Source organism: Diachasmimorpha longicaudata, chromosome 4, assembly GCF_034640455.1.
Source record: "Diachasmimorpha longicaudata isolate KC_UGA_2023 chromosome 4, iyDiaLong2, whole genome shotgun sequence".
Classification (NCBI taxonomy): domain Eukaryota; kingdom Metazoa; phylum Arthropoda; class Insecta; order Hymenoptera; family Braconidae; genus Diachasmimorpha; species Diachasmimorpha longicaudata.
Window position 1 is genome coordinate 10,244,290 of NC_087228.1, and position 25,498 is coordinate 10,269,787.

At 41.9% G+C, this 25,498-nt stretch overlaps 2 protein-coding genes across 17 annotated transcripts in view; one reads left to right on the top strand and one right to left on the bottom strand.

The window, feature by feature from the left end:
- LOC135161382 (uncharacterized) overlaps window positions 1-25,498 on the top strand; it is a 125,781-nt gene that overhangs the window by 27,812 nt on the left and 72,471 nt on the right. The window lies entirely within an intron of this gene.
- Window positions 17,166-25,498, bottom strand: part of LOC135161373 (transcription factor Sp8) — a 66,171-nt gene continuing 57,838 nt past the window's right edge. For all 8 annotated transcript variants that reach the window (XM_064118879.1, XM_064118881.1, XM_064118882.1 and 5 more), the window contains 2 exons: window positions 19,580-20,552; window positions 17,166-19,511 (listed from right to left, as the gene is read on the bottom strand). In XM_064118879.1, the coding sequence (XP_063974949.1) occupies window positions 18,763-19,511; window positions 19,580-20,552 (1,722 nt within the window). In that variant the 3' untranslated portion in view covers window positions 17,166-18,762. The remainder of the gene's footprint in view (window positions 19,512-19,579; window positions 20,553-25,498) is intronic.

Sequence of the window (25,498 nt, forward strand, 5' to 3'; positions counted from 1 at the left end):
GTTAAAAAATGTTCTAGTTAATAAGCGCAATTCACACTTCCAGAAACAATTATTTGGGGTTGTCGTTTGGCATTCCTGGGTGAGCATACATTAGACGAACGTGCGGATATGCCATAAATACTCGGTGCCAAAGGCAGTATATCTCTTTCGCGCTGGTTAACGCCCAGAGCACATGCTGTCGAGTACACACACACACTGTAAGCCTGAGAGACATTCAAAACTACTTGGGGTTATGAGTCTATTTTGTCTTGTTCTCTGGAACTCCTTTAGCCGGAATCAATGGGGGAATTCGTGGAGAACTCATCAGCGGAGAAAATTTGAATGTCGACCTTGTGTACTTGATGTATAACGCATTCCAATACGCCTAAGTCAAGTTAAATGACAACCATTTATCTGAGATAACGTGACTTGGAGTTGGGGTGGATGTTGCAATGTTTGTCGACAGTTTCTCCCATTCTGAGAATTTTTTCGAGTGATTTAAAGAGTTCGGGGTATTTTTGGAATTGTTAATTACGTCAGGGAGAAAGTGCAGTTGATGGTGGAGAGGAGTTTGGTTGAAGGGAAATGGGATGGGATTTTTATTTTAGCTGATGAGCCCTTGTTGTGGGCTAAAAATTGCTAACGGGCTGAAGTGTAAAATCCTGATCCCCGAATATATACTGTGATAAACCGTGAGTTAAAAAAATGGCCGTGTGCCTGTGATAACAAATAATTTAAAGCCGATGTGGTGGCATTGCAGTGGCCATGTTCGACAATAACCCACGAAAATAGAAATCCTCGACTGAAAAGGAATAATTTGTGGGAACACGCAGCTGAAAGGAAATTATTCTGCCAGTAGAGTCAAAAATTACGGTATCGGTACGGTAGGGTAAAATTTACTATACATCAGAATAAAATTTCCCCAGCTTAGAATAGATTTAATCATTATAAATTTATTTTTACCAAGTTTCGAGATAGAAATGTGCTAACGACGGCTTATCTCCACTTTTATGGAACCGTAAGATCATTTTTCCTGAAAATTTTCCTCTTCGTGGGGAATTATTGCGTTCGCAATTCCTTTTCATTTCCAAATGCATTTCTATGCAAATAGAGGTAAAGATGGGTGATTCCAAGTGATCCATCAATTTCCTTTTAGTCAAAATTCCTTAAAGCGCCATAAAGTGCAGATGGACCAGAAAGAACCTCTACACTTCCTCCTGACATCGCTCCAGCTATAAAACAAACCGAAATCCGTCGACAGAAATTTCACACACACATGTGCCTGTCCCCTGTACATCCCCGTATCTTTCTGTTCCTCCTGGGCGTAACACGGAACTTTATCGCCCCGTGAACTCGTAACTCTTGCGTACGAGTTTTACGAACGAATTGTCGCCACGAAGAAAACAGAACGCTTCATTTCGGTCTTTATTTTTATTTTCCACGAAATTTCCTTCGCTATAAATTTTTTTTTCTGGAGGACAAGAGCTGTGGTGTGATTTTGACATAAACATTATTCAATTCTCCACTCATTTTCTCGACTTTCATAGATGTTATTTCCTATCTGGTTTATTTAGTTGATTTTTCACGCGGTGAATAATTGAAATAATTTCAAGTTTCACTTGAAAGATTGATATCTCCTGGATTATAATAATTTTTGCTTCTTCACTCATGTCTTTGCTTAAGATGTTTTGAGATGATTCTTCAACTGTGAAATATCCGAATGATCGACAATAACAAGCAGACGATCGACTTCAAAGAAAATCGTAAATTTTACGGTTCAGTCTCCTCCATTGTTGCTAACGTTTCTCGGTTCACCATTGAACAATGTCAAAGGGGATGCTCTGAATCTTCTTACCCGCGTGCGAAGAATCACAGAATCCCCGACACATGAATTTTTACAGTAGTATTGAAAGTGACCCCAGTAACTCCACCCAGAAGGGCCACGGTCTCATTTGTCATCGAGCCGCATTGTGGTCGCGCCTTCTTCCACTTTTTTTTCACCTTCGGATAAAAAAAATAGTGCTCTTCCTACTTCTTTGATGGCCCTGTTAAATGTGGAAGACCGGAGTGATCATTGTCATTGGTTCTGTTGAATGTTTTACTTGATTTATGCATTTCTTTTCACGTCTGACTGACAAATGAATAAATAGGGGTTGTAAATACGTAAGCCACTGGCCCACAGGGAATCAGTATAACATCTGCTCGTGTATTTGTCATCAATTATCGAGTGGAAAATAAATATTTAATTTTCAATTATATTCGGCAATCGAGTAACAGGATCAAACGTCAATAATCGGCCTGTCGTTAGTGGTGTGAAAATGGCTGTCATACGACAAATTTATAACTGTTGTGTGACAGCCATCATGTGATGTAATTTCAATCACATATTATCCACAAAATCCTCCCACCCTTCGAAGTTTTCAACTTCATAAAATTGTCCTCCAATTGAAAGTAATGGTCTGAATTGATGGAAATTTCCCTTCCACTTTCCTCAATTCTTCCGGGGAATTCGATACTCGATAGACTGCGGAAATTGTCCTCAAAAAAAAAAACTGCGGACTCCAAACTTTCCATACCGACAACTGTTATTATCCCTTCGGGCGCATGTGGGACATGCATTCACAAAAACACTTTCGGTATTATTGACGTGTATCAAACAGCCACGACCCACCTAGTGGGCCAGTGAAGTCTCCTCCATCTGCTGGTTTTCTTTCCTCCCTTCTCTGGCAAATGCCACAATTCACTCTGAAAATATTCAACAAAAAGAATTACAGTTAGGCGCATTGTATCCGAATCTTTACGTGCAAAACTCGCACCGGCCTGTGAAATTTTGGGATGACTTTGGGCGCGTGCAGAAGTCCTGCGTGTATCACCGACTTTTTTCCCCACCACATCAAAAATTGATAGCCCTGTTATTTTATGTTGATAAAAAAAAAAACTTTCACATTTTTCTCATTGAAATGGAGAAACGACAAAAATGTCACTCACTCTGCCAACGATCTCTCTTTTCCCTTTGACAGTATAAATTTTTAATTGCGTTGATGCTAAAAATACCACCGGACATTTCGAGATTATTGAGTACTCCGATAAATCGATAAGCACTCTAGACTAGGGACTTTACATCTCGATATTTTTCTCCCAATCCGTGGGTACAATCGCTTTTGTTCATAGGATGAAGGGTGAAGGTGAGGGTAAGAGATCCTGGTGCTCTCGTTTACGTTATTTATATGCAGCAACGTCGCGGCAGAATGAGGAATGCCCCAGTGCCACCCCGACCCACCTGGGGGCGGAATCGCGTACGCCCTTGCCGCCTTCGGGCGTATGGGGGCCGACACATTCTGGTGCAACTCTCGGTGTTATCGATGACTTAAAATTTGGGAGTCGGTTTGAAGGAGTTAATTCCCCAGTGAGAATTATCCAGACAAAAAGAGCTTGAAATATCCCATTTTTTTTTCACTGAAATAGGGAAAACCCGAGCAAAAAAATCGTAATAAATATTCGAATGTCATTTTACTGCTGCTCCAGAGCCACAGCATATACTTACATTGATAGAAGCACGAGCAACCGGTTCGAGATAGCCATAAAACATTTCCTCTTCGTCTTCTGTTCGCATCCGGTTATGCATCGAACAATAAACCCTATAGATACGTAATGAACGGTCGTGCATTGTATGTCTCCGGTACACTCTAGGGGTATCGTATGATTCTCCCGTATGTCATAGGACGGTAGAATTCGTCGAAGGGTAGTAACCAGGGCCCTGTCGATTGCCGCGAAAGGGCCCCCACATGGATCTCTTAAATACAAAACCCCCATGTGCGATATGTCTGGGCGTGGTGCAGGGCCTCACTCCCAGGTGCTGCTGCAGTTCCTCGCGTTCATACACTCCAACGAGGACAACAATAACGCTCAATGTAGGTACGACAACCCTGTGACACGCCCAGGCATCTACCTTCCACCCTAATATTCACGCATGTACACAGTCTGCTCGCTTGTCTGAGTTCTGGTCTTTTTTTTTTCCCGATGGCCGATGGCAGATGCATCGATACACATTAAATAATCTGAAATGCTACATATTCACAACTAGTGGGTTACGCCCACCGTTTGTCAAGCGAATCCCTCGTATTTTTTCGGAAATATTTGTAGGGGTGGATACGCTTGTTTTCGCGGTTGTTGGATTATGATTTTCAAGTAGTTAACGGATGACTATTTTCGTTGCGGTGCTTTATTATTTTTCAGGTGAAGATGGCTGGAATGATTCGATGAATTTCTGATTAATCAAAGATTAATTATTTGCAGAAGATAATTGTCAGTGGGTTAGTTTAATTTGGGTATTGGGGATGGGAATCCGGGAATCATAAAGCGTATTACCGACTGACTCCATTCGATCCATTCAAATTTATATGGAAAAACATATGCGATGTGGTCATCCTCCCAGCTGACTATCCAAAACATCTTGACAGGAAGACTTCACCAGAGCCCTAGTATATTTTGAATACTTGTGACAGACCTTGGAGATACGTGTTGAAAGACTGGTACCCGGCTGCGTACGGACAATCGATAAAAAGAAAAAACATAGAATCGAAAAAGAAAAGCGAAGACCTGAATCCACCACAGACCCATTGATACACACACGTGTTCGACCGCAGACTGCATTCACCGAGTACGACTGACCCGGTTCATTTTTTCTCTCTACTCTACTCTATCGTGACGCCGAATATCGAACTCTTTTAATTCTTTGACTTTTGTCGATTCGATGTGAGAAAAAGGAGCGAATAATCGTGTGTAGAGGAACCGCAGGACTCGGACACGCAGACCAATTGAAGAAATGAGAGTGAGAAGATGTGCAGAGGGCGCTGGCTATTCCTCGATGCTCATCTTCACGCCTTTCGGGATTTTAATGATAGTAATTTTAACGGAAATACAAAAATATAATCTTGGCACGTGTCAAGAGAGGAATCTTATTTCCGTGTGGTTGCTCTTCATTTACTGAATTTGGTTCAATATTTTTCAATCGAGAAATTTTATATTCTGAGGTCCAACGTGTTTCGGAATTTTTTTTTAGGAGAATCAAAAAATTTCCATAAATCATATGTGTGAGGGATCGATGCTGTCCATTACTTGTTCTCGATATCGTAGTAACTGTCGTAGTTTTTCCCTTTACCTCGGATTTTTCTAATAGCAGTGAGGATAATCAATCAAATCAGTCACTTCTTCAGATCTTGAGTGCCCCAACCAGTTACAGACAACTCTGAGGCTTTAGTTACCATAGATCTAAAAAGAATCGGTTCTGAGACGTGCTATTTCCCTATTCGGGTCCTGGATATCGGTCGAGATCTGCATCCCTCACCGCAGGGGTTCGCCTGTCACTGGAAAAGTGTTTTTTTACCCTTAAGAGGATCACACTCTTTTTTGACGAGTGCCGCGGATCTCTCTCTGGTAAAAAAAATAATTTCACGTAATTATATTTTTTTGGAGCAGTCAATGGACTCCACAAAGGAGGTTATACGGAAAATTTCACCATCTCCCTCACATTTCGAGATACTGAACACTGATTATCTATTAAAATGGATTTATATCGGTTTGCCGCGTCACTACTGAATTCAATAATTAATAGTTGATTTTAAAAACCGGTGGTAAATAGAAAAATAGGGCTCCCTGTCGACGAAAGATTCCCAGTCAACGTTTTACATTTTTTTCCTCTCGGTTTTCCCTGGGACACACGTTCGGAGAGCTCGACATCCGAAGCATTGTACCGAAACGTGTCATTTCTAGTAATGTAACCGTAAGTACGCACGTAACAATACTTGCTGTAGACGTTTAATTATCATAGAGTAATGTCTAATAACATACATTAGGTGAACGGGTCGCCATATGGGGAACCTTTGTCCGCCATAATAACAGTCGCGCACGGAAAGAGTTGGTTGCACGCGCATGCGTCGAGGACGTCAGAAAAAAAACTCTTCCCGCCTGCCATTCCGATCTTCATACCATTGTTTCATTTATTCTATTATTATTATTTGACTCTTTTTTTTTCATATTCCTCACTCCCCTGGAACGTGAATCATACCACTGCGTGCTACTGATTACGGTAATTCAGACGTTCCTGTTCCGGTATCGACTACTTAATTATAATCATCGATTCCCATCCGCCACTTCCTTGGTTCCAAGTCGCTAAACTTGAACGCTAAACGAGTTTTCCCTTCCAGGGTTGCTGTACTTTTTCGGTCTGTTTCTGTTATTGTGTGAAAGAATTTTATTATATTTTCTGGGGAGGGATAATAATTCGAACAGTCGGGGGACGATAACTGAATATTTTAGATTTAGTCTCTTCAAATTCTGGAGAATAATTTTTCCTTCGGGATCACAGGCATTTTTATGCCGTATTTTACTGAATATTTCTTCTCCTGAATGGACTCTTGAGAGTGGGTTCTTCACTCCACTTTTGCTCGACATGTGTTCCCCAACGGAGAGTAAAATTTCCAAAGGTTTTTATGCCATTCTGGAGTGATATTGAAGAGGTCAATTGGATTCAGCGTGTGGTCTGCCTCAAGGTGGTCCTCCAAAGCAGAACATTGAATAAAGGACTCTTCTCAAGGGCCAAAACATCGATCCATTGACTCCCAATGAGCCTCCATGAATGACTATTTCTTACCCTGAAGTTACGTGAATAGTCAATATTTGGCTTTTCTTCATTGTCGACAAATTTTGACAAAGAGATTTTCAGTTTTTAAATCGAGTTACTGAAAAGGGCACGTGGCGTGAGGGTCTCAGTTTGGAAAATAGAGTGAAGTACCCCGGGATGCCTGATATGTTTGCCTTTTGGAATGGCCGAAAGTCAATACTTGAAATATTGTGGACACAGTAAACAGGGAAGTGATGGTTCGGAGTGGAGTTGGTGGCAGTTCGAGAGGGAATGTTCGGTAGGTCAATAGGTTTAGCGATTGAGAGTGTTTTTTTGCGGTCAAACAATTATGTACCAGAAATATCGGCTGTTTACATGTCACCTGATGATAGTAATGAGACTTTTTGAATTTTCTGGAGCACAATTCCAATCATTATCTATTCTCAACAGACGTGAACACCACATGTTTATTTTTCACAAATACACGGAGAAAAATATTCATTAAAAATTATGTAAGGCTCCGAATAAAATTTAGCAACAATTCCGTAAAATTTCCTGTGATGATAAGTAATTTTTATTGAATATTTCTCTCCCCGTAAATATTCCCATGTGTTCCGAGATTTATTTTCAACCTTGAAACCACCCAAAACCACCATATTAAGGTCAAATATCCTAAACTCGATAGTCATGCTATTGAAAATCGTTCAAATCCCAGTGGATAAAATGGTACAATACCGAGGGGTCGAATCTCGGTGTTAAAAATCCACATCAAGAGAGGGTGGGCGTGATGGATAAACGCATGGTCGCCGTGGGAGTCCCACGGATTTCTATCCCAGCGGCGACGCCCCAGGTTCCCCATCGTACGTTGCAATTTGCTCTGGTAAAACGCATATTCGCTGGGAAAATAGGACTCATCGTGTTGTAACAAACAGATACATTCATACGAGAGAATCATTGCCATCCAGGGAGCCATTTGACTTTATTTAATGCCCCCCCCCCCCAAAAAGTGGGCGTACGTGAACACCAGTTTCATTTCCCAACGCTAAAATATGGTAAATCACTTTCCAATTCGTGTTTACCGATTACAATGGTAATTTTTTTTCTCTTCTCCATCCCCTAACCAATCGCTGACCTATTCTATTTTTTCCTCTCCCAGGTAATGAAATGGGATTATGAAAAACGATTCAACGACAACAGGAGAATCATGGACAGCAAATCGCCCTTAAGTATATGAAGGGAAATGGGAAAAGTTTGCGAACATTACAGGGGGTTATATAGCCGATGGAGGGATGATGATTGCTCGTATATATGTGAAGTTACTTGGTTGAATTTCTTTTCAGTTTAACGGGAGGACAGAGGGACGTTTCAAATAACAGGGATTATGGGTGTACAGGGGCATGCTTCATTCAATTTACTGACTTCTCGTTATTTTTCCTGTTTTTCATCATAATTTTTTATTAGTTAACGACATGCCATTATTAACTGAAAGGAGTCCATAATTTTTCTTGACGATTTTATGCCATTTTTTCTACACTTTTATTTATTTTCCTGGATCATGTCTATGGGCTTGACAAATTCCTAAGTGTTAAAATCTATATAGAAATTTCTGTAGGATTTTTATTAAATCCAAAAAAATGGAGCTGGTGCAGGGACGAAGCGACGAACGGTTCAAGTCAAATTTCGCAATTTTTTTAGGTGGTCTGTAATTATGGATTTCCATACGAGTTCGATGAGTTTTTCATGAGTGTTGGTAGCCCGAGGCGAAGCCGAGACAGACTTGAGTCTCGACGTTTCTCTCAACTCGCGTATTTGGTGAATTATTAACGAATATATTAAAGAAAATATTCGGTTTACATTTTTCCCCTCATAATGTAGCTTAAAAAAATATTCATAAATTCTATTCTGCGATTGTACACTCGATTTGTTCGGTAATTTGTCGCCAACATTTTTCTTCGTGCATAAACGTCAAACTGGATATTAATAATTTCAATAAATACCGGGTAGAAATTTACCAATTTTCATGATGGCTTCCTGCGGTACCTGTCGACTACCGGGAATCATACCAATATACCCGCGGTGAAATGAACGTCACGACTCGTTGATAGTGGGATCGTGAACCCCAGTTGCACTGGTGGGCACTGGATAAACTCGTGATCGAATGACAAACTGCCTGGGACCTTTGCAGGGTGGTATCCATTCGTTTTGAGCAATGGAATCATTACGGGAGCCTTCGGGATAGCTCATCGGGTTATCATTGTGTAGTAGTCTGCTTTGAGACAGGAGGAAACGAGATGATTGAGTTGGAAAGTTGCGTTGGATTATCGTTCTCCTTTGCCATCTCATAAGCCATACTCGGGTCAATATTCATGCACGGAGGAAACAATTCAAGTAATCTCACTGTTCGCATCGTTATCAATCAGCTCTTCAACTTCAAACAAAGGAAACAAAATGATATCTCAGGGACGAAGGATAAATTCATGCGATGACTTTCAAAAAATGAATTGAATTGAGGAGCACTTTTAGATTGGATTATGAGTTTCAACAAATGGAGGAAATGACTGATTGGGAATTTCCTATGTTAATATTCATCCCTGGGAAAAAATATATCTAGATCAGCATTGATTTATTCTCAATGCAGAAATGGGTAATGGAACGTACGGTGCGAGGGATCAGATATTTTTTTAATTACTGGACAGAATAGAAAATCTTCTGAATCGAAAAGGGATTTATTTATCTTGTTTTTTAGCAATAAAAGAACTACTCAAAGTCAAAGATAAAAATTCAACTGAAATAATGTTTCCGGAACGAATGGACTGAAAGTTCCCATGACCCCATAAATTCCACGAAAAAAAAAGAGGAAATAATAATATTCTCAGTGAAAATATCTATCGCATTAATTTTCCCTTGTCTTCTGCGGTTTTTTTCACCATCCGCATCAAAGGTACAAAAATAAACCGGAAGTCGGCAATTCATTCCCGTTTTGCGCGTTGAAGACAGGCGAAAAAAGTCACCCGCAGAATGTTTTCTTTGACCTACCATATGATGACTTCCCAGGGGACGATGCGTGAAACATTGACTATGGACCGACGCCCGTAGGTAATGGTCCAACCGTCGTATTTTTCGCACTCGATGCCACAACGGATCAGCATCATCGGCTAGTGAATTCTCCCTCCCTTTTGACGTGCCCAACGGCTCGCGAAATTCACAGCGCGTGCGCCAAAATATCGGTAAGAACAATAGACATTAAAAACAGTAGGGCAGGTGGCCATTGACAATAGCCCGAAGAGAAAAGAAAATCTCCTTTTTAATTGCCAAACAATGAAGATCTCGACCACACCTCGTGGACCATTGTTCAGCGTCAGGTTTTCGTCACTCAGAATCACGATGGCGAAGTGATTGGAATCAGTGATTTTCGCGCTCCACCAAAATAATCGACAATAGAAGAAGATAAAAACACTCGTGTACGCCAATCAACATTTATCGTATTGTTTGTTTATCAGAATCACAAACAACAGACGTGAACTGATGGTAAACTGATTTAACTTCTTTTGTCTTAAACACTGTTTTCTCGCCGGATCAGTTTTACGGATGAGCGATTACATTGATTCTCAATTAAGCCGGGATATTGAGGAACAATGGATTAATTTTGCGCGTGCACATGCGGAAACAATGGTGCGCACAATATTTGTGAAACTTCACAGCGGGGAGGTTTGTTTTGCATGAACACTGCAAAAATTCGTCTTTAGCTTCGGAAATTCTCTGTGGAGTTTACGGCAAATACCAGATGTCTTCCATGTGCTTTAAACCCCCAACATGCATTTTATTATTTTCAATTTGTTCCCGAGTATTCCCTTTTAAAAAATCCAGCGTAACGTTTTCTGCTCGCATTTCGCAACAAATCTATTGAACAATTAAAAAATATTCCATCAGTAAATATCCACGAAGATCAATGCTAATATTTAATAGGTCAAATAGTTTCTGTCGCTATAAAAAATTCAGTGTCATTGTCAGTGGCATAAATCCGGTTAATTACATTCAAATTCCCCTCAGTATCATCGAAAAAAATCTTACCCTCCTATCCTGCTCAACCCCTCTCCACAACAGATTGAGCTCATTATGCAGACATCTATTAACCATCGATCCGTCTTGAGTGTGGGCGTTTGATGGTGTCTGACATCCGCGAAGAGGAGGAACCACCATATGACAGGCCAAAAGTGAGCACAGGGTTGACAGTAAATAACCGAGTATTTTTTAGTCCATAGATATTCAATAAACCCGAGTGATCATTAGGTGGTCCACCAAGAGCGGAGGTGGGTGTGGATCTCTGTCGGCTTTTCTCGGATGACATCCGATACTGGACACGTGCTCATAAACGAGTGACTCGTAACGACGTGTTTGTTAGTGCTACTCAATTACCAGGCATTTCTCGTACATGTGAACACACGGAGTCCAGTGAAAGCCTCAGAATAATCTAGAGTGGCTATTGATTATATGATACGTAATTACACATTTCCCTAAAGTCTTGTGATCCCAACCTTCATATCTCGCATGACACTTGCCGACAATTATCAACTCGAGCCGGAAAGTACTCGGGATCGCGTTTATGGGGTTCCCTTCCTCTTCCTCCCTCCCCACCCCCTCTCTGACCGTTCACCAACATTTTCGTAAATTTTTAACCAACTTCTTCGACGACTCGATGAGGGGAAATGAGACCGAGTTTTGCATAGGGTTGGTTGGTTGTACGAATGAGGGGTTAAAGTTTCTGAGAACTGAGCGTTTAATCACGCCTGGCAATTAGTATGATTCACGACTGACGTCTCTATCTGCGGCAGGCCACGACTGGGCTCGTTTTCTTTATTCAATTTGTGCGAGGCTACTTCGACGCCTTTAAATTAGCTATTCACAAGTGGGTGAGTGTGCACATGAAAGTGTGCACTTTGTTGTTGTCTCTTTAATACTGTATTTCATTCGTGATAATTGGGTTGTTCATCATCTTAATTACGTTTCAACAGATTGAGGATATTTATTGCATCAGTTTTTTTCACGTTATGGTGCAACTAATGGCGGAATATCACACACTTTTGCAGTCGGAGTTAAAGTTTTTTTTAATGTGGATGGAAGACTGATTTTTGGAGGCGTCGCTATAGTCTATTTATTATTGTGATCTGACACCTGTCGAAAACACTTTGTGGAGGTAGTGAACATCGTAGGACAGAGTAAAAAATTGTTTAGTCACATGCAATCGAAAGTTAATCGAAATTTCAATAAATTGAGCTGTTTAGGCGCCCGTTCGGGAATTTCTTATGATTTTTTTTATTGGGCGCTTTTTAGAATGTGAACAAAGTCTGCAAAAGGTGTGTGGAGTCCAGAGATTCGTTTCTCCGGTGCACCGAAGCATGCGTACATCGTAGCCCCTCTGTTATCCTTCACCATATCAATGAACCCTCCATCAACCTTCGCATAGTAGAAAGGACCAGGTCAGTGGCGGTGGGGGCTAGGGAAATCCATGCTCCCGACGAACCGTGAGAACAACGCCCAGTTGAAAAGAGGGTTAATTCTCAGCTCAGCCACTCAAGAGTCAATTTAATCTGCTCTCATTCCTCGCGTGCCGAGTAAATGTACCGCGAAATTATCGAACGATCGTTGTGGATGTTTTCACATTCTCCCCCGAGTGTTTCACCAGGCATGCGCATTGTAAATAATTTTTTCAATGAATTTTTAACCCTGTATATTCCTCGACGACTGAACGAGAGAAATAAAAAAAAATTATGGAATTCGCAGTCTCGCACGTTTCGCTACGTCAATTCATAACGACCCAAGATGTCGAGGCGACCGGAAACTGTGGGCTTCTTTCCTTCTTTTTTCTCACTCACGCATATTTATAATAATTTTTTCACTCACTCGAGCCAAGTCCATTCATCACATCGTCCATTGGTACACGTTTTACGTACCTTATTCACGTTAGAGGAGATTATTGAATTAGATATACCGAGAAATATTGAATTGATTTTAGCTCAGTCACTCTCGTGTTCGACGATAGTTGTAATACGGTATAATAGGGTCCCCATAACATCGCCCGGATGAATGACGAATGATATTTTCGTGCTAAGTGATTGCTCCGTACATTCTCAATTTTATTCATTTTCTTTTCTATTTGTTATCTTTAATTTTCTACTTTGCCAGAGATATCAATCCCACGTCGTCACGTTCGATGATCGAGTCACTTTCATCATTCCGTTATTATCATATAAATAAGATACATGGCGCGATACATGAGACCAACATGATTCTATTCATGATACGAATGTGATTTTATTTATATTATGCAAAGTAGCTGGTGATTTTTTGTTTGATTCTGTAAGGGAAGAGGGCAACGTCATGGCAATTGAACAATGCAACGACGCATCACTCGGGAGACTTGTTATTCAGATTTTTTTTTTCTCTCGTGGGCTGAAGGGTTGCTTTTGATGTTTGCCACGACGTTGGGACGATAAATCGACGTCGGTTATGTGCCACTGGGAGATGTTACAGAAATATGATGTGTTAAGACGGGTTAACACGTTGAGAGACACGTGGTGCCGCAACTCGTCAAAATTTTTCTATATTTATAGGGGAGGGGAGATGAGAAATTGAGTGGGAATTCGCGTAAATCGGTGTATTTTGACGGGTTAATGAATTTTTAAATGGATGATAAATTTTCGGATGATGTATTTTTTTTAGTAAATTAATTGCGTACATTCCAGTGGCTAACACACGTTCAACGAGGTTCTTTATAAATAAGGAGACCCAGAAACTTAATTTCAACAAGTTTTGTGAACTTTACGCTGCGGAACTAGAGCATATGGAATACATTCTAGTGATTTGTCCATTTTATGCGGAGTTAAGAATCAAGTACGTTGACCATTTACGTCGAAGTAAAAAAAAATTGGTGTCAGAATATTCCGGAAATAAATGTAGATTGGTCACTTTCTGAGGAAAACGTAGGGTCGTGTCGCTTTTAAAGGGTGAGAAATGTCAAATCAAATCAAATGAATTCTATTTTTAGAACAAGAAACGAGAATTGAGAATGAGAATGGTGAAGTTCATTGAATTTTGCCACCTAATGATAGGTGATAGAATGATGACTTAACGAGGTTTATTCTATAACTATCGATTGGCGCTGTCTCTCCGGACGGTTCCTGATGAGCTTCAATCGTTCGCGAGTATATATCTTCCACCCCATAGTGATGTGTTACCACCGTACATAAGCTAAACCAGATACTTTAATGACCTTTAACGATGATCAATTATCTCCTTGAAAACCAGCAGCGGTAATGATATCAGTGGTGCCACAGTCTGATCCGAGCTAATCACCTTATCGGAATTGGGAGCAGTAGGTGGTGTTGGGTTGACCATTAGACCAGGTCAAATTGTCATACGTCATAGTCCCAGGGTGATTAATTATTTCAGATGGACTAATGAGAAATTTCTCGCATGTGACACCAGCCCATGGATCATCGGTGTAACGATCTCTATTATTATTGAAAATTGGGGTTGAGGGCGTATGAAGATGAAACTTTCATTAATTTGGAAGAGTGAACGTTCGGGAATTTTGGAGTGCCCGGAACATCATTAAAAAATCGTTAGATTAGATGTGATGGGTTATTCAAGTAGAGGGTGACTCTCCGTAATTAACGTCGCAGTTTTTTGTAATTTAGGGATTTCCCTCGTACATCTAAGAACACAATTTATTGATTTTATTTCGTGTCGTGCAATGGAGAATGCGGAATATATTCTAAGGGCCAAATTAAAAAGAAAAATTGTCAACTCTCAGGAAAACTTGTCAAATGACAGCTTTGTAATTTCTTCGTATAATTTACGCTCATCCTTGTTGACTCTTGAAATCCCCTTGGCTTTCAGAGTCAGGTTCAAGTGCCAGATCAGTTGGGCTTTATAATCTCCTCGAAGGCCCTCTTGTGACGCTGCCCCGTTGGTCCAGGTCTCCTCTTCAGGTCGGCACTTTGGTAACAAGATGCGCGTGCCAGTGCCTCTCTCGTTTGTATCCCAACTAACACGCGTGTCAGCGATGTGTGCAGTTGCTTTTTCTTGTTAGTAAAAAATGAGAAAAAAAATAAGAGTGGCTGCTCTCTCTGCCAGCCATATGCCCTCAGTGTTGTTAGTGTTGCCTCGTAACCGATTTACAGTTGAAGATGCTGTTTGAGTACTCCGTGCATTCGCATCAGTCTAATACCATCGTTCCGGGGCAAATTAGGAACAGAAGGGTTGGTCGCATGCGTGATCCTACATCCGGAATCACCTTCTTCCCTATCATCACCATTTTTTCCCGTTTTTTTTTGGCCGAGGGAACGCGAACGTTGATGATAGACCCACCCCTCGATTAATTTCCAAAATTCATGGCTTTCATTTGGTTAATATTTTTTCTCCTTTCACCCCGAAAAGGGAATTATGGCCATCCGGTTACTGGGGATTTTGTGGGTCATCTGCGGGGTGAAAGGAAAACATGCTCACCAATATGATAGAAGGGAAGAAAAATATGGGAGAGAGGGGTGGAGGTCGGGGGGAATGATAAGTGAATAGGAAGGGAGCAGTCGTTCGTCGGTCCTTTGGTAAAATGAGATGAGTGTTCCGACGGTATGAGCTACGAGTTTTGAGGGCTTGTTAACTAGAAGGACTAAAGTTTCTTGTGACAATCTGTGATCCTGTAGTACTCATCTATCGGTTTTGTTGTTCTGGCATTTTTCACTCACTCCAAGAAGAGAAAACCACCCACGAATTTTTTTTTTTTCGATTGGCTGTCATGTTCCTCGTGGGGGAAATATCACAAGTGGAGCTTTCTCCTCCGGAGGTACAGTTGAAACAGTTGGAGAGAAATTACTCGTGGAGTCGTAGGTGCATTATTTGTTATTCCATTTTTATTTACATACGTGATATAATTTTTTAATGATTAAATTGTCACGATTTCTGGGTCATTCGAGGATCTGGTTTAATGAGAAAGGGACGTGAATTAGTATGAAAATAATGGGATGGAAATTCTCATGTGATGTATTTTTCGCAGCAGTTTTTCATATGTGAACGATAAAAGAGTTGAGTGCTCTATGTAAATTTTTTAGGAGACTTGTGCTTCGTGTAATTATCCTGCGACTATAATTAGTCGGGTTGAATGTTTATCCATTTGAGCAATACATACTTGTACTGGATAACCAACCCCGTCATTTATTAGTTGTAACCACTCGAGTTTACCATATTTTGAAAAAATTGGAATTGCCATGAAATAAAAATATTCGGGAAAGGTATATGTTTTTCCTATTATTAACCAGGTACCAGGTGCATAATTTAAGGGATTGGAAATGAATTCTTGTTACCCCAGTTTTAAACATGAATACTTTTGTCTCTGTGAATTTATTGCAAACAATTTCTCGACTAGGATTGCAGACTTAAATTTAATTCTTGTAAAAATATTATTCAACGGACTTTAAAATCTCAAAATAAGATATTCTTGTGCCTGAATTTGAATCTGGAAATTAAAGTTGCTCTTCACTGGGGGGTAGGTAAACCATCCCGACTGAAACTTGCCGCTCAACGTCTGAACTACCCCGTTCACATCCCCCCTCTTTTGCCATCAGTAACTGGTACCACTGATGCCGTGCGGCAACCCTCACAAATTGAATAACAAACGTACCAACCCCACTGTACCGAGAAAAGAATTCCCCACCCCTGGGGTGACAGTAGGTCTAGAAAAAGGGAATGTTAAATCACCGACGAAACGGCACCCCGCGGTATCTGGCTGCTCAACATAAACCGCACCCCCCACGAACTTTCATCCCCGTGTCACGACCCCCCTCGTCTTGAAGCCCTGATAATGGTGCCGTCTACTTGGCATAAAAATCCACTCCTCCATTCTACCCTCACTACACCAAGTTCCCAAATAACTCTCTTCCTTCGATAATTCCATCGACTTGCTGATACGCGGTTGATAGCCTCTTACCCTGGTAGGGCGCCTCCTCACCATGCTCGAGGGTAGTGAACACACATTCGAATAAATAAAATACACAAATTGAGTAAAACAAAACATATATTTCCTTTAATCAATAAATTTTATTGGAACAGGAAGTTGGAATTTTTAATTTGTCGTAAGAATGTGTTGTTTCCATCCGGGACTAGTAGTTGAATGGGGCGATTTGGAGCCAAGTCATCCCCGTTAATAACGGCCAAAGTGAGCTCTCTCGATAATCCCTGACTCTCTCATATTTTCTCTCTCCCTCTCTTTACACTCCATCAACAAGCCACACCATCATGACTGCACGATATTAACCGGGGCCCCCGCACAACCAGCATTACTGTACCCCCAGTGGAATTGAATTAATCTGTGAGATATAACAAAGCCGCTGGGGGATGACTCCGAGCGTTGATTGAGTAAACATTGTACTGGTTGCCGCGGTGATTAGTTGAAGGCTGTTGCTAGTCAGGATGAAGAGGCTGAAAATACTTCTAAATTAAGCAAAATGGGGTCGAGTGTCAAGTGTCTCGACGTTCTATCTATAAAAAAATATTTATAATAAAAACCTGACGGTTCTTTTTTTTAGTTACATCTTTAATACCTTCTTTACATGATTTATCTTAAAATTTTTGTAAGAGAGAAGAAAAAAATCATATTATTCTCTGAAAAAAAGTTAATGCAGACATTTTTTTTGTCTGAATATCAGATGCACCCCAAGTCACCCGGATGCTGATGTGATGATGGCTGGAGGAGAAAGAGAGAGGGAGATGGGGGATTGGTGATAAATAAAAAAGAGAGATGGGGAGAAAGATAAACGACAACGATGTGCATCATGGAGAAATGAGGGGTAGAGAGTGGGGGGAGGGGTGGGGGGGTAAAGCTGATGTTATGACGGGACATTTCATGGCTCGGAGAACCCGGGAGCTAACGGCCCGTGCGATATTACCGCGCCGCAAAAGGCACCCATTTTCAATTCCCCACCTCACCCCCTCATCCCTACCGCCACCCCTTCATTCTCCCTTTCTCTCTTTTATTGACACGCGAATTTGTGACGAGTTACCGCTCGCTCATGAAATTCATCCAAACGAGCTGTTTTTTTTTTTGCTGTGATTGATGTTTTGAGGTTTTAGATTTTGAAAAAAAAAGTATTGAAAAAAAAATAGAGACATTTGGGGATTTTAGGAAGCATATGTGATCAAAATAATCATTAACGCTTCATTTTCATACTCACAAAAGCATCTTTTATTATTTTTTTGTTCGTTCTCCTTTTTTTTTAACTCTTTAAAATGAATTTCATAATTTTTTCTCTTCCTTTCGTTTATAATAATACTTCAATAATAATTCATTATCTAATTGCATTAATTAATCATAATTAATAATAGTAAAGTTACTAGGTTTTTTAGGGCGGGTGGGCGTGATATGGGGCACCATCCGAGTGTACATGGACAAGTTTCCACGCGTCTCGTTCCATCCCAAAATGTTTTTTCATTATCATTTGGGAGATTGAGCAACGGGTCAACCGGGGAAAATAATTCTGCCACATAATTCGTGAAACGTGAATTGATAATTCTTCTTTTAGTGTGAATAGAATAAAAATAAATACCCGTCACCTGGTGCGAACGTCGACTGCGGTTAGACAGTGCAGACGCGTGGAATCCTTGGGCCGTGGGAATTAATTTTGTTTTTTTTTATTTATTGTTAATTTACATACGCGTCGATTCAACCGAGCGCCTGTGTTGATCTTTTTGAAAAACCAAAAATACGACGTTACGTGTAATTATGGTAAGTGTATTTCATCTTTTATACAATATTATATCACTCTAAATAATATAATATTCATCTCTCACGCGCTATGTATATAATATTTACAAGTAGAGTAAAATTCGAATAACAGAAATAAGTGTGTAATAATGGTGCTTTACTCGAGGGGAGGGGGCGGTAAAAATTTGAACCACTGTTAGATTGGCGATTAAATGTAATAATTTTTCGGAGAGAAGTAAAATAAAAAAATTAATCAAGTACAATTCGCCCCGAAAAGAGTATCTCCACATGGCTGTCTAGCTCTGAAAAATAAAAAAATTTGACGATAGTGGAGATCAGAAATGTGAAAATACTCTTCCCCTGAGGGAATTAGTACAACAGCTAGGAGACTCTGAGATACTCCTTAGAGACTATGTACAGGTGCTGGGGACGTTGGTGATGGGGTCTGAGCATTGCCAGGAGTGCCAGGATTCTGTGTCATGTTGTATGCGTTATTGTTCTGACGAGTTTGCTGATGTGATTGTGACTGATAATGATTGTACTGATGATGATGGGGATGAATGAGATTCAGGTTGATTGGGTAGGATAGTGGGGAGCCCAGGGTCGCTGTGTTAGCGTTATTGCAGACACTGGCGACTCTGGGCCCCACCGGGCTCAGTGCATGCTCATCCCCGCGTGCGGATGATGCGACTGTACGGATGTTGCGTGATGATGTGGATGATGCATTAGTGGCGGGAGATGCGGGTGGTGGGGATGGTGTGGGGTCAGTGGGGGTGGGGTCATCTGCATTGGGGTCATGGGTGTTGTCGGTTGGTGTACGGTGTTCTGGGAGGTTACGCTGGTGTCCTGTGCACCCTGTGGTACCACTGACAGGGACTGCTGCTGCTGTTGCTGCTGTCCCGACTGTGGTACCACTGGTACAACTGGCACCGAGCTGTTGGAATTGGGACTCTGCTGGCTCACGTTGTCCTCGCTGTCGGAACAGGACTCGGCTGATGAGCTCCCCGCTCCCTTCCCCGCCTTGCTGCCGCCGCTGGAACTGGAGCTGCTGTGGGTCTTGACGTGCTTCGCGAGATGGTCGCTGCGCATGAACCGCTTGTTGCAGACCGGGCAGGCGAATCTCTTTTCTCCGGTGTGGGTTCGAAGGTGCCGCTGCAACTCATCCGAACGTGTGAACCGCTTGCCACAGAAAAGCCAGTTGCAAACAAACGGTCGCTCACCCGTGTGCCACCGTAAGTGGGCCTTCAGATGAGACGTCTTCCCGTAGACCTTGCCGCATCCTGGTATATGACAGCTGTGAATGTTCTTCTTCCTCAGATGAACGCCGGCTGGACCAAGCCTCTCAGCCTCTTGACAATTTGGACAATCGCAGGTTGCCCTGCCTGTGTAACGTCTTTGTGAACGTGGTGATGGTGCTTGACTAACACCGCCGGCTGTACCACCCTGAGGACTACCCGCACCACCGGTTGCACTACTTGCTGCCGCGTGATGTGCGTGTAGGCCAAAGCTAGGGGGTCCACCAGGTAGCATTGATTTATACGTGTCTTGGAGTAGATTATGGCCGGCAGTTGTTGCTGATGTTAGTAGATGATTACCAGCTAATGCTAGACTTGTTGAGTAGTCTGCTGAATAATTTGCCATTTGGGCATGGACACCAACTGTGCCACTAACGTCCAGCCAACCACCAGTAGCTGCTCCATGAACATCCCACCAACCGTCACCAGCTTTTATACCGCTGTGCGTCGCACCAGGCATCGCATTGAAAGGCCATGACTCGTACGGATGCCTCCCATAAACTGAACCAAGTGTTGCCCCCTCAACTTTACCGAGCAAACTGCTCTGGTGATGATGAGGATCAGGCTGTTGGGCTGATGCTGTTCCAGGAAAATACAAATCACTGCCATACTGGGGTGTTGTAGAGGCACAAGATGTGACTGGTGCCCTTGCATAACCACCGGTACTTCCTGCACTACTCGTAGCCGCTGGCCTCTGTGTTACACCAGTTGTTGTACAACCACCACCACCACTGCCACTGTGCTGTGGTGAACTGCCGCTGCTCTGAGGACTTTTTTTCCATGGATGAAAGCCTTTACCCACTGCTGCATCGGCCAAGGGAGGTGGACTCTTGCTGCTCAGCTTGTTGCATTGGGCTGCCAGCATCGCCAGTGGGGTTCCCCTCAATCCGGGATGATCCTGAAACAAAAAAACGGAAATACCTCAATTAGTACATCCACCGCGATATCTCTTCCTATAACTTAACTGTTTAATATTTTTCCAACTTTTTTTTTCTTTCCTCCATAATTTTTTTTTTTTCGGAGGAAATAAGGTTAATATCGTAGAACCGGTCGAACCAGAGCTGACGAAGTATAGACCCGTTACCCATAATCACGTCTTCTAAATTGATCTCAAAATAAGCCGACGCTTCCGTTCCCCTCCTGATACTTGTTACCTCCATCTCCCTCACTCAATGGAAACTTGAAATGAGGAACGAGCCATATACCCAAGTAAAGTTATACGGTAAACTATGAAAGTCCTCCCCCGAGGGTGCATAATGACACTAAATTGGCACAGGAGTTCGTCTAGCTTTTGCCTCTCTTACCCAGAAAGATCGAAGATTGGACTTGAAAGCTGGTTGTAATGAAGCCCAAAGGGGGCGCCACTGTTGCAAAGGAGCGAGAGGTTAACTGGCGACACATCCCTCAAGGTAGTTTCATGCAAATTAATTCCCCCAGTAACTCACTCCCTTTCTCTCTCCTCCTAGGTCGTTGAACACAAGCCCTCACGTCTATCAAATTGTCAATACCCTGAAATCGTATGATAACGATACTGTTGGGACTAAGTAAAGGCTATCACCCAAAATCGTATATAGATTACAGATCTGAATAATTTCCGGCATATGGAAAACAGCTTGTCCATCTGCAGATGATTTTAGGAGATAATGACGCCGGAGGCTGACTCGGTCTCATTAAGGGCCAGTTTCATGCAAATCATCTTGACTCAATGGGGAATGATTCGTGTCAGTCCTTACCATTTCCTACTACCGAAACACGGTGATACAGGCGGGAGTACAAAGGAGTAAGACAAAAGCTACAAAAAAGGGGGAAGGGGGGGGACACAGTCATCAGGGCTAGGTAGAGATGAGGTTTGTTGGGACATGAGATGAAGAGGGAGGAAGACACTTGGGGAGAACATATTCGGACAGAGAAAGGTAAAACCAAAGGGTCCGCGCGGAAGCAGCAGGAAATTAAAGTCTGGCGGGCTGCGGCCATTAGTAGCCGGCGCCATCGAGGCGACACGCCCCCCACGCGGTCCAACATTTCAACCCAGGTTAACCAACACACGAGTGTTTCAGGGGAATGAGGGTTAAATAAAAAAAAAACAAAGAACCACCTCATCGAGGACAAAACCGATGTTTCAACATCCCAGCAATATTGAAAAGCAGATAAATTGACAATATCAGATGATACAATGATGATTATCAAAGCTCAGGGAAGATTTTTGATTGGAGAAGGTGCAAAGAGGGTTGAATTCGCGCAGTAGGATTATATATAACCTTGTGATGGAGGGAGATAGCCGACAGGGGTATATCTCCGTTGGTGTACTAGAGGCGAACCACGCCCTCTTCAAGCTCAACGTTCTCTCGTAGGTTACAGAGGAGAGGGGTTGATATAGAGGGGTTGGAGGGTATTGATCCACCATTCTGAACAATACGATGTTGGAGACTCGTAGACAACGACATCTCTCAATTAACCCATCGAGTTGAGGAGATAGAAGCGTTGAGAATGGGCCCATGAACCCGGGCTTGTTCTATGGTCACCCTTTGGTTTTTAAATCGCATCCGATCACTCACGTGATGAATGATCCCTCTGCGGCTCCGGCCAGAGAAAAGTATAATGGAACAAATAAGAATAAAAATTGAGAAGATGAATAATAAAATACAAACACGTGTGGGAGGTTGCAGAGGTCTGCGGTGGCAAAAGTTGACTCTTGAATTACTGGGATTATCCGTAAATGAGAACGTGTCGGGTGCGTTAATAGGGTTATTGATTAACCCAATACCCTCAGCTTGGCTCGTGGACGAGAGTCTCGCATATATACCTCACCCTTTTTGTACTCTGTAATTACTCCGCGCGCAGAAACGAAAAGGAGTCGTTACTTGAGGGCTCCCTCAGCACTGAAAATAGTGATGATTTTGATGGTAGAAACCTCGAGGCGCCTTGGAGTCGCCATTTTCTTCATACCCCAACCTCATTTCCTTCATCTTTTTACCATTCTGACAAGCCTTCAATTATCCTAGAGCCACTTGATGGCTCGCTACACGCAATGTGTATTCCTTGACTCGGTGGTATTTTTTAAAATTTAAATATTTCATTGGATGATCAATTTGCATTGGTCAAAGTTTGTTTGAGTAGGTGTAACTTTCCTGTCGGCAGTTACTTGAGGAATGGGAATTGTATTGGGATGGGCAGTGGTGGAGAAGCATTAGTTTGATCCTTTGTTTTTTACCGCGTTACGTCAACGCCCATCCTTTGATGGTTACTTATGCTATGGGGCTAATAACGCGTTGGCGCGTAAATTAAGAGAGCCAGGAAGCTTGACCGTTCCAGGAACAACAGCGGATGTCAGGCGAAAAAATTAGTGATCTCAAGGTCCTCGAGATTTTATTGAACCCTATTAAAGAAATGTGGGGGGTTATCAACAAAAGGTGGATGACGTTCGATGGTTCCATTAAATGATTTTCTGGGGCGATATAATTATCTGGCATTGTTGGAAAATCAACTTTGATTTCGTTCCCAGTAATGTGATGTGAAGTACTTGTAAATATTGGTATAAAGGGTCTTTTAAAAAGAAGAGTGAAAACTCGGGGATCTTCTAGTCAGGCCATTTCAGAAGCAAATTAATTTCTCGAACCTATCATTTTAAATGATTGTACACATTTTTACGACTAACACTCTGAATCACTATGACTGTCCAGATTTCCATTACCTTAGATGGATATGTTGGCCTCTTTGGACTTCCCAGGACAAAATCATCACAACCTTCCAAAATAGGAGGTTCTCGATCACTCCAGGAGTGTCACTTAAGAGAGTCAAGCATGACGTAACAAAAACTAAATGATTTGATGGGTTTGTCGTATAACGGAATAACAATATACGTGGGCGAAGCGTTTCTGAATGAACTGTCATTTCTTCATTACATGGGTGACGGGAATTGGCTCGTCGCTCACCTCGGTAACCAATAAACCCTTATCATTTCCCTCAGTCGAACTGAAAAGTTCGATACGGAACAGTTGATGACGAAAGTTAATGATTATTTCACTCCTATCGTAGCGACTAAGCTTTCATGCTTCACACTCAATCTCAATAATATTCCCACTGTTAAGGCTGATATGTCACAGGCTTATCTGATGGTATTGTTAAATGTCACATATCAATGTCCGATAATGCGAGGCGGAAACGTCAGGTCACTTATGAAAGTTTAAAAAAGGAGGAGCACTTTACCTATAACTGTATTACTGAACAATTTGCCCAAGAAACCTTTCGTGATGGCGGAAAATAAATTCAATGGATTTTGTGGGGTTTTCTTACGAACGTGGTAAAACATCTATTGACCGACGTCTTGACGTTTCGGAGGCACAAAGAAAGTGGCTCTACCGAAAGGGTATAGACACGTGTACCAGCGAAAACAAAGACATACATTAGTCCACCAATTCGGTGCTTAGTTTGACAGCATCGGCTGACGTGGGGAACGACAGATACTAGGTGCGAGGGTGCAAATTAGGTAAAAGTAACGAAAGGGGGTGGGACCATGGTATACCACACCACTTCCAAAAAAAAGCCCCTACCATGCAATTGAGGTGTGTTGTGGTGTGCCACAGCTGACGGGTTTGTTGTCAAAAATTCAACTTTCTTCGGGTCTTCTTCGTCGATAAATAAAACGTTAATGTGCGTCTTGCGGGTCTGATTGATAGTCGCTCGGGTGGGACAAAAAAATTGGGATGAAAAACGAGTTCGGAGTAAGAAGAGTAATGGAGACCCCGAGGAAATTATCTACGGTGGACTTGTACACTTCTACTGAGAAGGTAAAAAATGAAGAAAGGAACGGGGATAAATAAAAAAAAAGTGAGGATGAGGAAGAGGGTAGGGGCTGAGGCACCTGCCGACGAGCTTTTGATTGGATTCACCTGCGCCTCTCAGTCCGTTACAAATCCACGAGAGTCGAATGTTGTGGCTTTTGGGATTAAAAATTCGAATTAGGTGGAGTATGTCGTAATTTGAGTTTTGGGGGACGTTAGATTTGATTTTTGGGTCAGGGTATTACGATATATATTACCAGTTCATGTGATTCCCAACTTCCGTGATATTTACAGTCGTAAATAATGTGGAGGAAAAAATATGGGAAATTGAATCAGTTGGCTTGAGTGAAGGGAAAAATAAGCAGAGTTTTTTCTTTGTCGATGGGAAGAGATAACAAATGCGGTTACTCCTAATGCTAATTATTTGTTTATCGTTACCCACATGCAACTCTTGCCTGTGGAAGATAAGGGACTCAGTTGTGCGACAAAACTAGCACTGGTTTTGTTGATTTTTAGCATTATTTATTCACTCGTTTTTCCTGTTTCTCCTGTCAAGATAATTGCCAACCCCGCAATCGATTGGAATGTAATAGGTACATAATGTAACGCTACTCGTCCTCGGTAACTGAACGTTAATGACTCGAGGATGATCACCGGGGGCCGTAAACTAGCCAACACACTTTAGAGGAAACATTAACTTATATTAAACCAAAATCCATATAATTTTTTCTGGTAAGAATAATCATGTCGTTCCCCGAAGAGTTTTACCGTTTTTTTTTTCTACTATTTTAGGATTCTTCCTTTTTTCATCAGTTTTTTGCCGCTTGGTTCATGAAATTTTAGCGAAATTTCGGTGGATTAATAACGTTATTCATGAGTGAACCCTCGAGGCCTGTTCAGTCTGCGCATCAACACCCGAAGGAGAAGTTCCCACCAGGCCAACCGCTACCTGTTACCCTTCTCCTCTAAATTATGTTTTTTAATTAAATTCATCCATGAGAAGGAGAGAGAGAAGGAGAGGCGGGAGGGGGGGGGGGCTCCCCAGTGGTACCGAAAAGCTATC